This window comes from Phacochoerus africanus, chromosome 2 (assembly GCF_016906955.1).
Source record: "Phacochoerus africanus isolate WHEZ1 chromosome 2, ROS_Pafr_v1, whole genome shotgun sequence".
NCBI classification, from domain to species: Eukaryota; Metazoa; Chordata; class Mammalia; order Artiodactyla; family Suidae; genus Phacochoerus; species Phacochoerus africanus.
In genome coordinates this window covers 255966720-255984121 of record NC_062545.1, presented here as the reverse complement: position 1 = coordinate 255984121, position 17402 = coordinate 255966720, and the positions used below count along the sequence as shown (strand labels likewise).

Genomic DNA, 17402 nt, shown 5'->3' with positions numbered 1-17402 from the left:
CCCAGGGCCCCCAGGAGTGAACATTGAGCAAAGAGATGACTCTTCCTGAGGAGACCCGAGACCAAGACGCAAGTGTGTAACCAGTGATGTGGTGACAGGTGCTGTGAGGGTCACCACGGCCTGACGTGGTTTGGAGGACGAGAAAAATGCTTCCCTGAGGGTCTGACATTTAAACCTAGACCTGGAGAATGAGCAGCCAAGCCAAGACATGTCTAGGGAAGAACATTCCCCACAGAGGGAACCCGGGGGCTAGAGTGAGCTGGAAGGCTGGGGTGGCTGAAGCACAGGGAAGGACGAGGAAGAGATACATGAACTGCATGGAGAGAGACTCGGACCAAATCCTGCAGGGGCTCAAAAGCCATGTTTAAGGAAGATGGAGCACCTTTTCATTGTGCCCCAAGAAAAGCAGGTCATTTGAAGGCTTCTGGGCAGGGGAATGACTCACTCTGGCTTGAATTTTAGAAAAGCATTTTTGACAGCACTCTGGCAAAGTGCACATGAGAAATATGGCCTAGGAGTTCCTTGTGGCACAGCAGGTTAAGGATCTAGCACTGTCATCGCAGCAGTTCAGGTCGCTCCAGTGATGTGGGTTTGATCCCTGGCCGGGAAGCTTCTCCGTGCTGTGGGTATGGCAAGGAAAGAGTTCAGTCTTCTAACTGATCTGAATCTGAAGCAGGAAGAAAGCATTAAAAAAGAAAAACGGTTTTAAAACACGAAAGAAATGTGGCCTATACGGGGTGGTGACAGTGGGATGGATAAGGGAATGTTTTCGGAGGTAGATGTCAAGGGTGAATTTGGCTTGAGCTCCTGGGGGGGCTGATAGGCCATTTACTGAAGTGGGAAAGCTTGAAAAGGGGTCAGGGTGGCAGGGGGAGTGCTAAATTTACCTTGGGTTTGCAACCAAGAAGTTCTGTCAACAGAGTTTATATGACTCCCAAGGCTGCTCGACAAATTTGTGGCAGAACTGGATCTAGAACCGCAATCACTGACAACAGAGCTGGGATGTGAACTCACATAGCCCACCTCCAAGGCCTCTACCCTTACCCATGACACCATGCCCCCTCCCAGTAAACAGTAGTGAAATCATCAGTCTAACATAAGGCAGTCATTAGTTCCAGTAATGGTGCAAACCAAGGGGCTGAGTTGCCTTTAGGCATCATGGTCTCCTTGAATGATTCCCTCCAGAGTCAAGGCTTGGAGCCTACGGTCTGCTCCTGCCCCGTCCGCAACCACCATGTTTTGCCTACAAAAGCAATAATGGCCAGGTGGGCAGCTGGAGGGGTTGGAGTAGTCCTGGGTCTGGCTCCTTCCTAGTCCCCACTTCCTGCTGTGGGCCTCACTCTCACTAGTAACTTTATCCTCGGGCAGAGAACTCAGCTTTCACAACCAGCAAGGCATATTATTCTCAGATGTCCAGGCCTCTGGTGAGCATTAAAAACCTCTCTTGGGGAGCTCCCGTCATGGCTCAGTGGTAATGACCCTGACAAGTATCCATGAGTATGCGGGTTTGATCCCTGGCCTTGCTCTGTTGGAAAAGGATCTGGATTCAGTGTTGCCATGAACTGTGGTGCAGGTCAAAGATAGGGTTCAGATGGGATCTGGTGTGGCTGTGGCTGTGGCATAGGTCGGCAGCAGCAGCTCTGATTTGACGTTTAGCTGGGGAACTTCCATATGCCACACATGTGGCCCTAAAAGCAAAAAAAAAAAAAAAAGAGAATGTCCATAGAAACATTTTCTAATATTTGAATTAACCAGTAACTGGGTATCTGAAATGACCAGTAACTGGAGATAACCCAAAATATCCATCCACAATAAAATATGGTATACTCATAAACTGAGGTATCACAGGTGGGACATGAATGCCCTATAAACTACTCAGAGCAACATGGATGAAACTTACAAACAAAATTTTGAGCAAAGAAAGCAAAAAGAGGAGTTCCCGTCGTGGCACAGTGGTTAATGAATCCGACTAGGAACCATGAGGTTGCGGGTTCGATCCCTGCCCTTGCTCAGTGGGTTAACGATCCGGCGGTGCTGTGAGCTGTGGTATAGGTCGCAGACGCGGCTCGGATCCCGCGTTGCTGTGGCTCTGGCATAGGCTGGCAGCTATACCTCCGATTCGACCCCTAGCCTGGGAACCTCCATATGCCACGAGAGCGGCCCACGAAATAGCAAAAAGACAAAAAAAAAAGCAAAAAGAATGCATGATGTATTATTCCATTCACACACGGTTCAGAAACAAGTATAACCATGCTTTTTTTTTTTTTTTTTTTGCTTTTTCTAGGGCTGCACCAGTGGCATGTGGAGGTTCCCAGGCTAGGGGTCCAATTGGAGCTACAGCTGCCGGCCCACGCCACAGCCACAGCAACGTGGGATCCAAGCTGTGTCTTCAACCTACACCACAGCTCACGGCAACGCCAGATCCTTAACCCACTGAGCAAGGTCAGGGATCGAACCCGAAACCTCGTGGTTCCTAGTCGAATTCGCTAACCACTGCACCACGGCGGTAACTCCAATATAACCATGCATTTAAGAGTCAGGATAGTGGTTCCCCTTCATGGGAGTAAGTGACCAGGAGACAGGGCACCAGAGTTCTAGAGATGTTCTTTTTCTTGGTCTTTGCGCAGATTGCATAGATATGTCCACTTTGTAAAAATCCAAGGACAAGTACACTTCTTTGCACTTTTCTCTATGTATGGTTTTAAAAGTTTAAAAATAAGTAAATGAGGAATTCCCGTCGTGACTCAGCAGTTAATGAATTCAGCATCCATGAGGACATGCGTTCGATCCCTGGTTTCATTCAGTGGGTTAAGGATCCGGCATTGCGGTGAGCTGTGATGCAGGTCACAGACATGGCTCGGATCTGGCTGTGGTGTAGGCCGGCGGCTACAGCTCCGATTGGACCCCAAGCCTAGGAATCTCCATGTGCTGCAGGTGCGGCCCTAAAAAGACAAAAAGGCAAAAAAAAAAAAAAATCCGGTGTTGCCGTGAGCTGTGGTGTAGGTCGAAGACGCAGCTTGGATCTGGCATTGCTGTGGCTGTGGTGGAGGCAGGCAGCCGTAGCTCCTATTTGACCCCTTGCCTGGGAACCTCCATATGCCATGGGTGCAGCCCTAAAAAGACAAAAAGACAAAAAAAATAAGTAAATGAAATTTTGGAGAGAGAGAGAGACAGATGTGTGTCTTGTGGGCCCAGCTTGGGTTTTCTTAGTGCCCTTGAATGAGAATCTCAAGGAAAAAGCCCCATAAGAAACTTGATTTCTCAAAGAGAAATAACCGAAGCTAGCTAGCAGCCAGTGTTGTGACATGGTCAGGTGTCTCCAGAAGCAATTACCAGGCCAGAGTCCACACAAGATAGATCAAGGGATAAAACCCTCTCGGAATTTTGGTCATCTGACATATGGAGGAAACTATACCCATGAAGTGGACCCATTTTTGAACCGGTAAATTACAAAGAAGCTTGTTTCAAAACAGCAGGACCTGTCATTGGCTTTCATGTAACATGCAAGGCCCCTTTTTCTCTGCTGAAAAAGTTACTCAAAGAAATGTCTGGAGCCGTGGGCTCTCCCTTGCCGGCCAAAGGTCTGTGACTGAACTTTGCTTTTCCTCCCAGGCCCGAGCCCAGTGAGGGGGAGGTGATTACCCAACACAAAGCAAGCCAGATCCAAACCCAAATCCCTTCTTCCCAAGTCAGCCTGGGCACCTCCCAGGAGGCGTCCAGATCCAAAGGGAGGCGGAAAGGTCTTGGGGAGGAGGAAGGCAGGCAGAGAGAGCACAGAAAGGGGATAAAAAAGTGAGGGGCTGCGAGGGCAGGGTGGGCAGGGGCCCGCAAAGAGGGCACAAGGGGTGCAAAGTAATGGTGAAAGGCGGAGTACGGGACGGAAGGGGGCGCAAGACGGACTGAGATCGCGTGGTGTCTGACGAAGGGGTAGGGAGGGTCACAGAAGGGACACGGAGGGCAGAGGCCCGCGGTGAGGGCACGTGACAAAGGCGCAGGGTCTCAGGAGGTGAGGGTACGGCGAGAGGGAGCAGAAAGGACGTGGGGGGGGGCGGGGGGGCGGGGTGAGGCGGAGGGGCGGGGTGAGGCGGGGCGGGGCGGAGGGGCGGGGCGGGGCGGAGCGAGGCGGAGGGGCGGGGCGGAGCGAGGCGGAGGGGCGGGGCGGAGCGAGGCGGAGGGGCAAGCGGAGGCCTGGGATCTGGGAGAAAGGGGCGCCTTCATCTTTTCCCCAGTGGCTGTGCGGCTGCGGTTTCTTTCTTGACTGGCTTCTCGGCGAGGCGGGTGAGTCGTGGGCCCCAGGGACTGGCGCCGCAGGTCTCGCTGCTTTTGGCAGAGGTAGTAGAGATACTTCTCTAGCCGCGGGCTACCCGGACTTTGCCACCTCCGAGCCCTGGTGGTGGGGAGGGAGGGTGAGCAATTCAGACCTGCGACCAAAGTCCCTAAATTCCCCTCCAGAAACCGAGGAAAATGCTGTGGGCCCTTTGTTCTAGTCTTAGCAGCGCCAATGGCTCCCCGTGTGACTTGGGGCGAATTTCCGCCCCTCACTGGGCCTCCACCTACCCACCTGCAAAGGGAGGGCATCTTTGGACGGGTGTCCCTAAGTTCCAGACTGACTTAAATTCATTTCCTGACAAACCCCCTCTAAGGCCTGTCCCCAGGTTCACCAGCCATGATTGTCCCTCAGCAACAGCTGGGCTGCCTTCTGAACTCTGGCCCCTCAGGTTACAGCTGAACAGGTTGGGTGTCTGGAATCTGCTCTGTCTGGGACCAGAAGCTGCTTCCACCCTCTAGACGTTGGGTTAAAGAGTTTTCTCTGCAGTCAGTAATCCTTTCACTGGTTCTTCACCCAGGCAGGCATCATCACCTGGGGCTCAGAGAGGCTTTAAGACAGGGAAGACCAGGACCTCTAGGATGTGGTTGAGAGGGTTAAGAACCCTACTAGTATCCAGGAAGATGCGAGTTCCATCCCCGGCCTCTGGTTAAGGATCCAGCATTGCTGCAAAGCTGTGGCATAGGCCCCGCCAATTTGACCCCTGGCCTGGGAACTTCCATGTGCTGAAGGTGTGGCCATAGAGAGGGAAAAAAATAGAAGGACCAGGCTGCTCTGCCCTCCCTTTTGTCCTGTGCTGTACAGGTTCACCAAAATCAGATTTTAAAAAATCCAAATAGGTCTAAGCAGTGGAAGGGAGTACTGGCCATAGAATCTGGAGGTTTGGGTTCTAGTTCTGGCTATGACCTTAGGCAAATGCCCCTCCCTGGCCCAGTCTGTCCTGGCTGAACATTCAAGGAGTTGGTCAGATGGTTTGCAAGGATTTTTCTGTCTTTCACATTCCTAACAGTAGCAATGGCAGTCATAATAATTGTTTCCTTACCTTGACTACAAGGCCCTGCCTGCGCTAGCCCCTCTTTCCCCAAAGCATCAGACTCCTTGCCCTGCCTCAGGACCTTTGCACTCCCTGTTTCCAGTGCCAGGAAGATTTAAAACCACCTCCATTTCCTGAATAGGCATTCAGCTCTCCACTGAAATTTCACTTGCTTCTGGATTTACATCATGGGGCATGCTGCCTTCGTTATGCTTAAGTATTTGTGTAGTTCTTTGTCTAATAGCTGTATCCCCTGTTCTTTAATGCCTGTAATTGCCATGAAATCTAGAAATCTCTGCTGCATTCCCAACTGCTAGAGCACATAAAAAGTGGAGGGAACATACAATCTCATCGAGACCAACAATCTTGTGAGGCTGGGCCCCTGGGCTTGTCTTACACATAAGGAGACAGGGCTTCAGAGAGTGACACTCCTAGGGTCACACGGTGAGGTGGCAGCATCACAATTTGAACCCTGTCTGTCTCCGCCTCCAAGGCCTGACCTTCCACGTCGCCTGCCCTCTCGTTCCAGGATCTTCTGCTGTGAAGACGTGACCCAGGTGCCAGCAGATCTGACCCACGAAGCCTGGAAAGAGAAGACGATCAGGTTGGAAAGGGCAGTGTCTTGTCCAGCTCAACCTCCCCTTGGCCCCTGGGACCTGAGGCAGAGGCTGACCTGGGGTGGACGGGTCCCCTCCTGCAGGCCATGGTGCACCGGCTGCCACTGCGACTGCTGACATGGGATGTGAAGGACACGCTGCTCAGGCTCCGCCACCCTGTGGGGGTGGAATATGCCAGCAAGGCCTGGGCCCATGGGCTGCAGGTGGAGGCTGCGGCCCTGGGACAAGCCTTCCCGCAGGTGTACAAGGCTCAAAGCCACAGCTTTCCCAACTATGGCCTGAGCCAGGGCCTCACCTCCCGCCAGTGGTGGCTGGACGTGATCCTGCAGACCTTCCATCAGGCGGGTGTTGGGGATGCCCAGGTTGTGATTCCCATTGCTGACCAGCTCTACGAGGACTTCAGTCACCCCCACACCTGGCAGGTGTTGGAGGGGGCTAAGGCCACCCTGAAGGGGTGCCAAAAACGAGGTCTGAGGCTGGCAGTGGTCTCCAACTTTGACCGACGCCTGGAGAACATTCTGGTGGGTCTTGGCCTGCGGGACTACTTCGACTTTGTGCTGACCTCTGAGGCTGCCGGCTGGCCCAAGCCAGACCCCCGCATTTTCCATGAGGCCTTGCGCCTTGCACAGGTGGAACCTGCGGCAACAGCCCATATTGGGGACAGTTACCGCTGTGATTACAAGGGAGCACGGGCTGTAGGCATGCACAGCTTCCTGGTGGCTGGCCCGGAGCCTCTGGATCCTGCGGTCAAGGATTCTGTACCCCAAGAACACATCCTCCCCTCACTGTCCCATCTCCTACCTGCCCTTGACCGCCTGGAGGGCTCACCCCTGGGGCTTTGAGTCTGGTGAGGGAAGTGGTGGGGCCTGACCAGCCCTGGAGACAGGAAGCCCCGGCCTTCCCAAGATTTGGCCTTTGCCTGTCTGTCTGCCGCCAACTCACAACAGTCTGATCATAAAGCAGAGCTTCAGCCCTGCCCCACTAACCAGCTCCTGGTCTCCGAGATGGTTCATTCATCACACCTGTGTCCCTTTTCCATCATGCATCCCCTTCACCGCCAGCAAGACCCACGAGGGCCCAACTGGCTTCAAAACCAGCGCTTTCAAACTTGGTTTTAGCAGCACGGCTTTTTGCCGTGGGTGAGCTCATGTGGCACCCCAACACGCAAAACGGGAAAAATGAGAAATTGCTAGGATTGAAGCAGAGGACCTGGTGTCCCTCATTTCAGGCCCTGAACCCTCTGCAACTCTCCCCCTGAGAAGCCTGAGATCAGAGGTGGGTAGTTTGAAAACCAAGGTGCTAAGGCTGAGCTGTAGGGACCCTGCCCTCTAGGACCGCATAACCAGAAATGTGAACATTTAGACAAGAAATTACAGTCAGGAGAAGAAAGCGTTGATGCCTGCCTGCCATGTGTTAGGTACTCTGCCAAGGCCTTATATGCCTATATGAAGCTACCTCCGGGATGGAGGAAGTGTGACTACCACCTAACAAATGAGTAATTGGATTCCGGGCTGAGTAGTTGCCTGAGGTCGCAGAACCGGTGGGAGCTGGGGTTCCAACATAGACACGTTTAACTCTGAAGCCCATCAGCTTGACTGCTAAGTTGCAAGTAGAAAAGGATCCGGGTCACGTGAGACAATGCATTAGAGATCCAGGGACAATAGGGAAGGCGTCCTAGAGGATGGGAATCTTAAAGTTGACAAAAGTCCTGAAGGAGGAGTTCCCGTCGTGGCTCACTGGTTAATGAATCCAACTAGGAACCATGGGGTTGTGGGTTTGATGCCTAGCCTCGCTCAATGGGTTAAGGATCCCGCGTAGCCGTGAGCTGTGGTGTAGGTTGCAGACGCGGCTCAGATGCCGCATTGCTGTGGTTCTGGCGTAGGCAGGCAGCTAAAGCTCCTATTCAACTCCTAGCCTGGGGACCTACATATGCCACAGGGGTGGCCCTAGAAAGGCAAAAACACACACATACACACACACACACACACAAAAGGTCTTGAAGGATCCCTGTCCTAGGGATGGCATGGGGGTGGGAAGGCCCAGGAAGAGGGACTGGAGCTCCAGGTGGCAGGAGGCAGGGGATGTGGGGGCAGTCACTGGAGGCTGAAGAAGTGAGTTGGGCTTTTAAAATGTCATATCTCTTCCTGCCTCTCCCTCTTCACACACTTCTTGACTTGGTATTTACTGGACACCTGCGCCTTGCACGGGGCATCCCACTGGTGAAAAGCTTATAGGCACGTACACAGTGTATGTTCTGGTGCCAACAGTCGGCAGGGGGGCTCTGGAGTGGACCCTGAACTGGGGGTGCATGTAGATGGGCAGTGGGCCTATGACCTGTGGGCTGAAGGCTGATGCGGAGACTTTTTTTTTTTTTTGCTTATAAACATTTATTTCTCACAGTTGTGAAAGTTGGGGAGTCTGAGACTTGCTGCCAGCCGATCTGATGTGGCTGATGAAGACCGCTTCTCACTGGGCCTTCACATGGTGGAAGGGCCGGGGAGCTCTGTGGGGTCTCTTTCTAAGGGCACTAAATTCCCATTCGTGGCGGCTCCCCTCGTAAACTATGCACTTGCAAGGGCTCCACCGTCTAATACCATCACATAGGGCATTAGGTTTCAACATTTGAATCCCCAGAGAGACTGTGTGCTGTGATACCATTTCCAACTAGCTCCGCGGCTGACGGACCACCCAGCAGCCCCCGGCTTCGTCGAATGCGGAAGCCCAGGAGGTAACGCAGCATCCTCGAGTCACAGCCTAGCCTCCAGGAGGCTGCCCTCTGATGTGGGGATTCGATTGCTGGTTGGGGGAGCATGGCTTGGGGGCCTTTGGGTGCCAAATAGAAGAGACTGGCTTTGACCCAGGTTTGGGGGCAGAGACTGCCCAGGCAAAGGCAGGGAACTCTTCTCAGACTTGGTCAAACCTCCCGAGGGTTTGTTTTCTTTGGGCTTGGTGCCAAGGCCAGGTGACTCAACATTCATTCCCAAGTGCTGAGCCGTTAAGGACATGGGTCATGAACTGTGCTCTCAGAGCTGTGAGGTCATGTAAACCGAAAAAGTTGACTTGATCCACCCAGTGTTTCAAGTAAATTATTGAGAAAACTTAAGAGTGGGGAACGGGAGTTCCCATTGTGGCTCAGTGGTTAACAAATCCGAGTAGGAACCATGAGGTTGCAGGTTCGATCCCTGGCCTTGCTCAGTGGGTTAAGGATCTGGTGTTGCCATGAGCTTGTGTAGGTCGCAGACAAGGCTTGGATCCTGCGTTGCTATGGCTGTGGTGTAGGCTGGCAGCGGTAGCTCAGATTCAGCCCCTAGCCTGGGAATTCCATATGCCACGGGTGTGACCCTGAAAGACAAAAGACAAAAATAAGGGGGGGCAGAGAGGCATTTCCACCATGGTGCAATGGGTTAAGAATCTGATTACAGTGGCTTGGGTTGCTGCAGAGGCACGGGTTCAGATCTCTGGCCCGGCGCAGTGGGTTAAAGAATCCGGCCTTGCCACAGTTGCTGCGTAGTTTGTAGCTGTGGCTCAGCTTTGATCCCTGGCCTGGAAACTTCCATATGCCATGGGTGTGGCCATAAAAAAATGGGAGGGGGATTGCTATTCTAATGGGACCTCCTCAGAAGAACAGAAAGGGACCTGCCCTGCCAGCAATGCAGGGCACAGAACTCTTGTTGAGGCTCTTTCAGCTGTGTATGCTGAGCTGCCTCCGGCCTCTATCTGGGAATATGGGCGAGGGTGAGGGAGACATCAGTTTCCCAGCAGGCGCACCAACAAGATCCAAGCTGGCACTTGGGGGAATCAGCCTGATTACCAACAAAGAATGGGGAAGACATTTTTCAGTCTTTGAAAACCTTTAATAATGTCCATGTTCCCGAGGCTGGCCCTCTTGTCCCCTCAGCTGTTTCTTTGAAGGCCTCACCGCAGGTCTTCACATTATGTCAGAGAAGACACTAGGTGGGGCCATTCATCAGCTGCAGTGGGGAGAAAAGTTCATCCCTGTTGCCCCGGGTGGGCAGGGGCTGGAGCTCTGCCTAGTCTCAGGCATGGCTGCCGACAGGTGTGTTGCGGGCAAGTCACCTGGACAGGATCCCTTCAGTGTTCCGAGTGGCCAGGCAGGGTCTGGCAGAGTACACAGCCCCCAGGCAGAGTCCTGTGGCCAACCACAGCCTGGCAGGAGTTATAACTCCCCTGCAGGTTTTCCTGTGTGCTAGAAAAAATATTTTCTCTATGTGCCATGTCATGAAAAGGACTAAGGAGCAGTGAATTGAGCGGATGAAAGAGCTTCAGCCATAGGCTATTCTGCCAGAGAATGGCATCTACTGGAGGCAGCGCTTCTCAAGCAGAGTCTACCACATGCACTCCGTCACCTGTCCATCCATCCATCCATCCATCCGCTCGCTTGCCAAATATTTACTGCACTCTCATTATGCACCAGGCACCGTGCTGGATGTTAGAGATACAGTGGCAAACAAGACACCACCAGTGGAACAGATGTGTAGGCTGGGGAGACCAAGGCTGGGGAACAGCAGGTTCCCTACCGATAACTAGCATGGAGTGGCTGTACCCAGATGCCCTCCTAAAGCTGCCCATTGGACACAGGCAATGTTTGGGAAAAAGACATTGGGTAGAAACATGGCCTGAAAGGGTGGTAGGGAGGCCAGCCTGGCCTCCCCACGGCCAGAGGTCAGTGGATGATGGAAATGGTCTGGTCGGCCACGGCAAAGACTGGGAAGAGGGGCCCGGGGAAGGACGCGTGGTGGGTGTGTAGCACCGTGCCCGAGGCCGGCTCATAGAAGAGCAGCTCCTGGGCCTGCAGGTCCAGCAGCACCCCCAGCTGAGATGGGCACTGCAGCAGGTCCAGGGGCTCGTGCTGCCCATCATGTGAGAAACAGAACTCCTGGTCGTAGCGGGAGAAGACCCAGGAGAAGGCATTGTAGCCCAGACGGGAGTCACTGCCGGAACCCTTGCGGGGCAGCTGGCCTGAGGCCACGCCCACCTTATAGGCACCACTGTTCTGGACGTTCACCACCCAGGCGTGCAGCCCAACCTGGAAGGAAGTGGTGGCCAGGGCATTGGGCCAGTGGTCAAAGCGCTCCGGGCCATCTGCCCAGGCCTTGGACTTCTTGGCATGGAAGGTCAGGGTCCTTCGGTCCTCTGACAGTTGCAGGAAGGGGCTGACAGTCCTCTCGTCGATACGCACGTCTTCCATGCCTGCGGAAAGAACTCTCAGAGTTGCCCAAGTTCCACCCTCAGCCCTAACCTGGTCCCGCCCGGTAGCAGAGGGCTTCCTCACCACTCACTAGCAGACAAGCCATATACTGTCTCTGAGCCTCATCTTAAAATGGGGATCAAAATAGGACTTATCGCAGGGTGGACGCGAGGATCAGAGATGGTATGTGTGAAGTGCTGAGCATTAGTCAGTGCTCAATAAACTATGGCCATGAGAAGAGTAGTTATTATTAGTCCAAGACTCTCATCTGTAAACTTTGATAGAAAGTAGACCCTGAGATGAGTTCCCGTCGTGGTGCAGCGGAAATGAATCTGACTAGGATCCATTAGGTTGTGGGTTCAATCTCTGGCCTCGCTCAGTGAGTTAAGGATCCAGCATTGCCCATGAGCTGTGGTGTCCGGTGCAGACACAGCTCGGATCTGACAGCTGTATCAGGTGCAGACACAGCTCGGATCTGGCAGCTGTAGCTCCAATTAGACCCCCTAGCCTGGGAACCTCCATATGCCATGGGTGTGGCCCTAAAAAGCAAAAAGCAAAAAAAAAAAAAAAGGCCCTGAGAGGAGAAGTGAGTTACCCAAGGTCACACATACACACAAAGTTGGTGGCAGGGGCAAGGTAAAGACCTAGGATTTTGCTTCTACATCTAGGGTCTAGCACTGATCATGCTGCATTCTTTTTTTTTGGGGGGGGGGTTGTTTGATTGTTTTGGCTTTTTAGGGCTGCACCTGCAGTATATGGCGGTTCCACAGGCTAGGGGTCCAATTGGAGCTATGGCTGCTGGACTACACCACAGCTCACAGCAACGCCAGATCCTTAACCCACTGGGCGAGGCCAGAGATCGAACCCCTAATCTCATGGTTTCTAGTCAGATTTGTTTCCACTGTGCTGCAACGGGAACTCCTCATGCTGCATTCTAGTCAGTCGTATCTGCGGTTTCCAGATCAGACTTGTCGTAGCAACACGGTTCTTGGAGGCATCAGATACGCAGTTTCAACAACCAACTAAATGGGACTGCTGGGAAGTCAGGCACAATTAGATACCAGAATCTAGAAAGGCGAGCTATAGCTTGTACTAACATTTTAAGGATAACATGCAAGGAGGGAAGGTTAAAATTGAGAAAAATTTAACCCGTTAACCTAACCTTTGAGTGCATTGTGAAAGTGTCACAGCTGGCAGTGTGGAAGCTTCCGGGTAGCCTGGGGGGGAAGCCTGCTTTGAGAACCCTCGCACTAAGGGAATTCCCAGTGCAGGAAACCATGTCATGTCCATCTCTGTGGCCCCAGCATACAGCACAAGGCCAGGCCCACAGTCAGCCTGAGTCAGTGTTTGTTGAGTAAGTGAGATGAATCCCAACAGCTCAATTCTCACTCCAATTGGCTATCAATTCTATATTCCTAAAAACAAACTAGGTTTCCAAGAAATAATACCGAGTGGCCACCCTAGGGCAGGACGAGAAGGACATGATTTCTGGGAACAAGATTTATCCCAGGCGCAACCACCCAACCACAGAGCAGGCTGGTCTGGAAACAGGGAAGACCTGGCCCAGCTGCCCCAGAACTTGGCTGTCCAGAACTTGGCTCCACTGACAAGCCTGCATCCAGCATCACCGGTTGCTCACGCTCTGAGCCTAGATGCACCAGTCCCTGGTGTGACCAGGCAGCAAACCCCAGACAGACAGACAGACAGAAGCCCAGTTGCTCCAAGGGGCCCAGGCTTGAGCAGCTCCTTACCTGAGAGGGACCGGAGAACGGCTGTCGCCCAGAGCTGGGACAGTAGTGGGCTCTGAGTACACTTCTCATTAAAGTTTAACTTTTCCGACTCCTGGGGATCCAAAATGCCCTCTGCTTCCTCCGTCCTTGTGCAGGAAAAAAAAAAAATAATGGAAAAAAAAGATTTAGGAAGGTTCTGGAAATGTATCTGGATCAACATAGGAGGGGGAGAGAAGTAAAATTCTCTTCCCACCAGGGTGACACCAAGAACAGCAGCCAGCCCCCACACAGGAGGGGAGCTGGAGCCAAAAGGAAAGGTGGACGTATCCTCTGTACCCTGGAGCCTTAATCCCGGCAAGGCACGTGTTTTACAGGGAGGGAAATACTTGGTACCAGTATTAGAACTTGGAGTCAATGTGCTCTGTGGGGGAGGCAACTGGCCAGGGTCTCCTGTAAATTAGCAGCAGAGCTGGGACTGGGCCCTGAGCCTCTTATGCCTCAGTCTTTCCATTCTACCAGCCTGTGTGAAGAAAAATATGGCCTTCCTCCAAAAAAAATCTCCTACAGCAAAGCCTATGGGTGTAGTCAAAAGGTACCGCCATGCCTTTGCTCTTAAAATGCCAACACGGAGTTCCCCTCATGGCACAGCGGAAACAAATCCGACTAGGATCCATGAGGATGCGAGTTCGATCCCTGGCCTCACTCAGTGGGTTAAGCATCTGGCATTGCTGTGGCTGTGATGTAGGCCGGCAGCTACAGCTCTGATTCAACCCCTAGCCTAGGACCCTCCATATGCTGCAGGTGCGGCCCTCTAAAGCAAAAACAAACAAACAAACCGCAAACACCCCTGAGGGGTCATGCGGGGAGGAACCATCAGTTATCATCCCAACCAGAGCGTAGTCACAGCGCTTTGTGCCCAAAACCCTCCTCTCTTCAGCTTGTAAGGGGACTGGGTTTTGTGGCAAAGGGTTTAGGGACATAAGATGCTTAGGAGGGGAGGATTGCCATTTATTAAGCAGTCAGGCTCTGGGCTTTTCTATATAGAACCTCAGATGCTCTTTGCTATAACCTGGGAGGCAGTTGTTACAGTATTTGACAGGAAAGAACAGAGATGCAGAGACAGTCTTCAGCTAAAAAGAAGACCCGGATTCAAGTCTTGACTCTCTGCAGAAACAGAACCAACCAGGCTAGGGGCTGGCACCATTTAACAGAACCTTCCCCTTGACCTGAAGCAAAATATGAAAGGGTGTGGGTCAAAGCGAGGATTCCCCCCAGGGTTTGGCAGACCTCTGAGCTGGCCTCTGAGAAAGAGCCTTCTCACTGCCTCTAATGCAGGAGATGACTTTGAGTTCAGGTCGCAGAGAAGTGTGAGCTCACACTCTCTCCCCCAAATCTCATGGCTCTGTCTGTAAACAGAGAGGGGAGGGAGGATGTGGTATGTCTCCTCGTGGACACGAGGTCTTTTTTTGGGGTAGGGGTGGTTTAGGGCTGCAACTGCGGCGTATGGAGATTCCCAGGCTAGGGATCCATTTGGAGCTATAGCTGCCGGCCTACGCCACAGCCACAGCAATGTGGGATCCAAGCCATGTCTGCAACCTATACCACAACCAGAGCAATGCCAGATCGGAGCTGCGTCTGCAACCTGCACCACAGCTCACGGCAACACTGGATCCTTAGCCCACTGAGCGAGGCCAGGGATCGAACCCGCAACCTCATGGTTCCTAGTTGGATTTGTTTCTGCTGTGCCACAACAGGAACTCCAAGATCTCTTTTTTTTAAGACTGTCACTGACTGTCCTGGCTTGGGAGGAATGAGGTGAACAGTGCCCTAGGAAAGCTGAGAGCAGGCCCTGGTTACAAAGGTTCTTTGTCGTCAGGACAAGGGCAGGTCTGTTGCCGTCTTCTCAAAGCACTGAGGCTGGCTCTGGAAGAGTCCCAGACATCAGCTGAGGAGGAAAGAGGATCCGGTATCAGCAATGCTAAATCATCAAATCTGAGCAGCGGAGCAAATCTGAGGCCCATCATAGACACTACAGTTTAGAGAACTAACTGGTCCAGCTACCTCTTCTCATACAGAAGAGAAAATTCATGATGCCAAAGGAGGAGGAGTGAAATGGGGCTGGGACACAGCAGGGCCTGGCTGGGACCAAAAGGCCTGGTCTGTGCAGCGGGACCTGCTGCCATGGCAGGTCAGGGCTGAGCTTAGCCACAGATGTGGAAACCTTGGGGGCTAAGGTTTTAAAAACAGGACAGTCATCCCTCTATATCCTGGGGGCTTGCTTCCAGGACCCCCACAGATACTAAATCCTTGGGAGGTTCAAGGCCCCTTACAGCTGGCTCTCCATATCCGAGGTTCCCCATCAGATTCGAAAACATTCAAATCCGTGATTGGGTGAATCTATGAACGTGGAACCACAGAAATGGAAGGCCAGCTCCTCTGAGAGTGTGCACCCTCAGGTGAAAGGCACAAAGAACTACAAACAAATCTTGAAATCTATGAGAAGGTTTGTCAATCATAGCATGGGTTTAGCAACGCTCAAATAATTCTGCACGTATCATAAGGCTGAACGAATGAATAAATATATTTGTTGCTGTTTCTGGGAGCTAAGGTTCTCACTCTGAAAGAAGAACAACATAAATATGGATAAAGGAAGGCAAAGGGAAAACCCTTTCAGTGTTTGACTGGAATTAGAAGTTGTAATACAAACACAAGAATAAAAAAAGTTATGTGCACACACACTCCCTAGTTCTGTCTGCTGTTCACTGGACAGGCCTGGAAGCAATGATGCATCAGTAGCAATGAACACACCTAATGGCCAAATCTTGGTTTTTAAATACTATTTCCTACTAAAAGGAACCAAGAATCCTTGGAGAAATAGCTGATTCCAGGGCTGAGGCAGGAAAAGAGCAAGTTGAGCCTGGGACTTTGTCTTGTGTCAGAAAGCAAGAAAGTGCTCAAAGAACGATGAGGAGTTGTCAAACCACACAGGATCTGGCTTGAAGGGGCTCCTACAGCCAAATCTGGGACAGTTTGAAAATCAAAATTAATAACAGTAGTAATATATTATAATGCATGAGTTTACATTGATACTAAATAAGTGAATGAATAAACAAGCAAACTAAGTCCAGAACAGAAAATAAATACATAAAAGGAATCTAAATTGGAAAGGAAGAAGTAAAATTGTCACTGTTTGCAGATGACATGATATTATATATAGAAAATCCTAAACACACCACCAGCAAACTACTAGAGCTCATCAATGAACTGGTAAAGATGCAGGATACAAAGTTAATATATGGCATTTCTATATGCTAACAATGAACCATAAGAAAGAGAAATTAAGGAAACAATCCCATTGACCATCATATCAAAAAGAACAAAATATTCAAGAATAAACTTACCTAAGAGGTAAAAGACCTATACTCAGAAAACTATAAAGCACTGATGAAAGAAATGGAAGATGAGACAAATAGATGGGAAGATACACTGTGCCCTAGGACTGGAAGAAATAATATTGTTAACAAGCTTCTCAAGGCAATCTATAGATTCAAGGCAATCCCTATCAAAATACCAAGGGAAACACTGTAAGGTAACTACACCCTATAAAATTTTTAACAAATATCAAGGGCAGGAGTTCCCACTGTGGCGAAATGGGATCAGCAATGTCTCTAGAGCACAGGGACACAGGTTCGATCCCCAGCCCGGCACAGGGGGTTGCCGCAGCTGCAGTGTGGGTCACAGCTGTGGCTAGGATCTGATCCCTGGCCTGGGAACTCCATGTGCTGCATGCATGGTGGCCATAAAAGAAAAAGAAATATATATATATATACATATATATGTGATATATATATATATATATCACATTTTCCACAAAACTAGAATAATTTTAAAATTTGTATAAAAATACAAGAGACCCTGAACAGCCAAAACAATCTTGAGAAAGAAAAAGAGAACTGAAGAATCATACTCTCTGACGTCAAACTATACTACAAAGCTACAGTCATCTTTAAAACAATGTAGTACTGGCACAAAAACAGACACACAGATCAATGGAACAGGATAGAGAACAGGATAAGCTCATGTACTCAGGGTCAATCTACAACAAAGGAGGTAAGAACATACAATGGAAAAAAGACAGTCTCGTCAATAAGCAGTACTGGGAAAACTGGACAGCTAACATGTAAAAGAATGAAATTAGAACATTCCCTAACACTGTATACAAAAAAATTCAAAATGGATTAAAGACCTCAATGTAAGACTGGAAACCATAAAACTCCCAGAGGAAAACATAGTCGAACAATCTCGACATAAATTGCAGCAGTATTTTTTGGGGGGGGGAGGAATCTGCCTCTTCAAGCAAAGGAAATAAAAGCAAAAATAAACAAATGGGACCTGGAGTTCCTGTTGTGGCTCAGCGTGTTAAGAACCTGACACAGTGTCCATAAGGATGCGGGTTTGATCTTTGGCCTCTCTAAGTGGGTTAAGG

At 51.0% G+C, this 17402-nt stretch overlaps 2 protein-coding genes across 4 annotated transcripts in view; one reads left to right on the top strand and one right to left on the bottom strand.

The window, feature by feature from the left end:
• Positions 1-3899: 3899 nt before the first annotated feature.
• HDHD3 (haloacid dehalogenase like hydrolase domain containing 3) overlaps positions 3900-17402 on the top strand; it is a 22733-nt gene continuing 9230 nt past the window's right edge. Inside the window, exons 1-3 of one of the 3 annotated variants that reach the window (XM_047768196.1) lie at positions 3900-4006; positions 4230-4278; positions 5890-6965. In XM_047768196.1, coding sequence (XP_047624152.1) covers positions 6064-6819 — 756 coding nt within the window. In that variant the 5' untranslated portion in view covers positions 3900-4006; positions 4230-4278; positions 5890-6063 and the 3' untranslated portion in view covers positions 6820-6965. Of the gene's footprint in view, positions 4007-4163; positions 4279-5889; positions 6966-17402 lie in introns of those variants that run through there. The other 2 variants (XM_047768197.1, XR_007133298.1) reach the window with 2 other exon arrangements.
• The window catches only part of BSPRY (B-box and SPRY domain containing), a 26961-nt gene continuing 19368 nt past the window's right edge, over positions 9810-17402 (bottom strand). Inside the window, exons 5-6 of the mRNA XM_047768195.1 lie at positions 12938-13062; positions 9810-11188 (exon numbers count right to left, since the gene is read on the bottom strand). Of these exons, the coding sequence (XP_047624151.1) occupies positions 10662-11188; positions 12938-13062 (652 nt within the window). The 3' untranslated portion in view covers positions 9810-10661. The remainder of the gene's footprint in view (positions 11189-12937; positions 13063-17402) is intronic.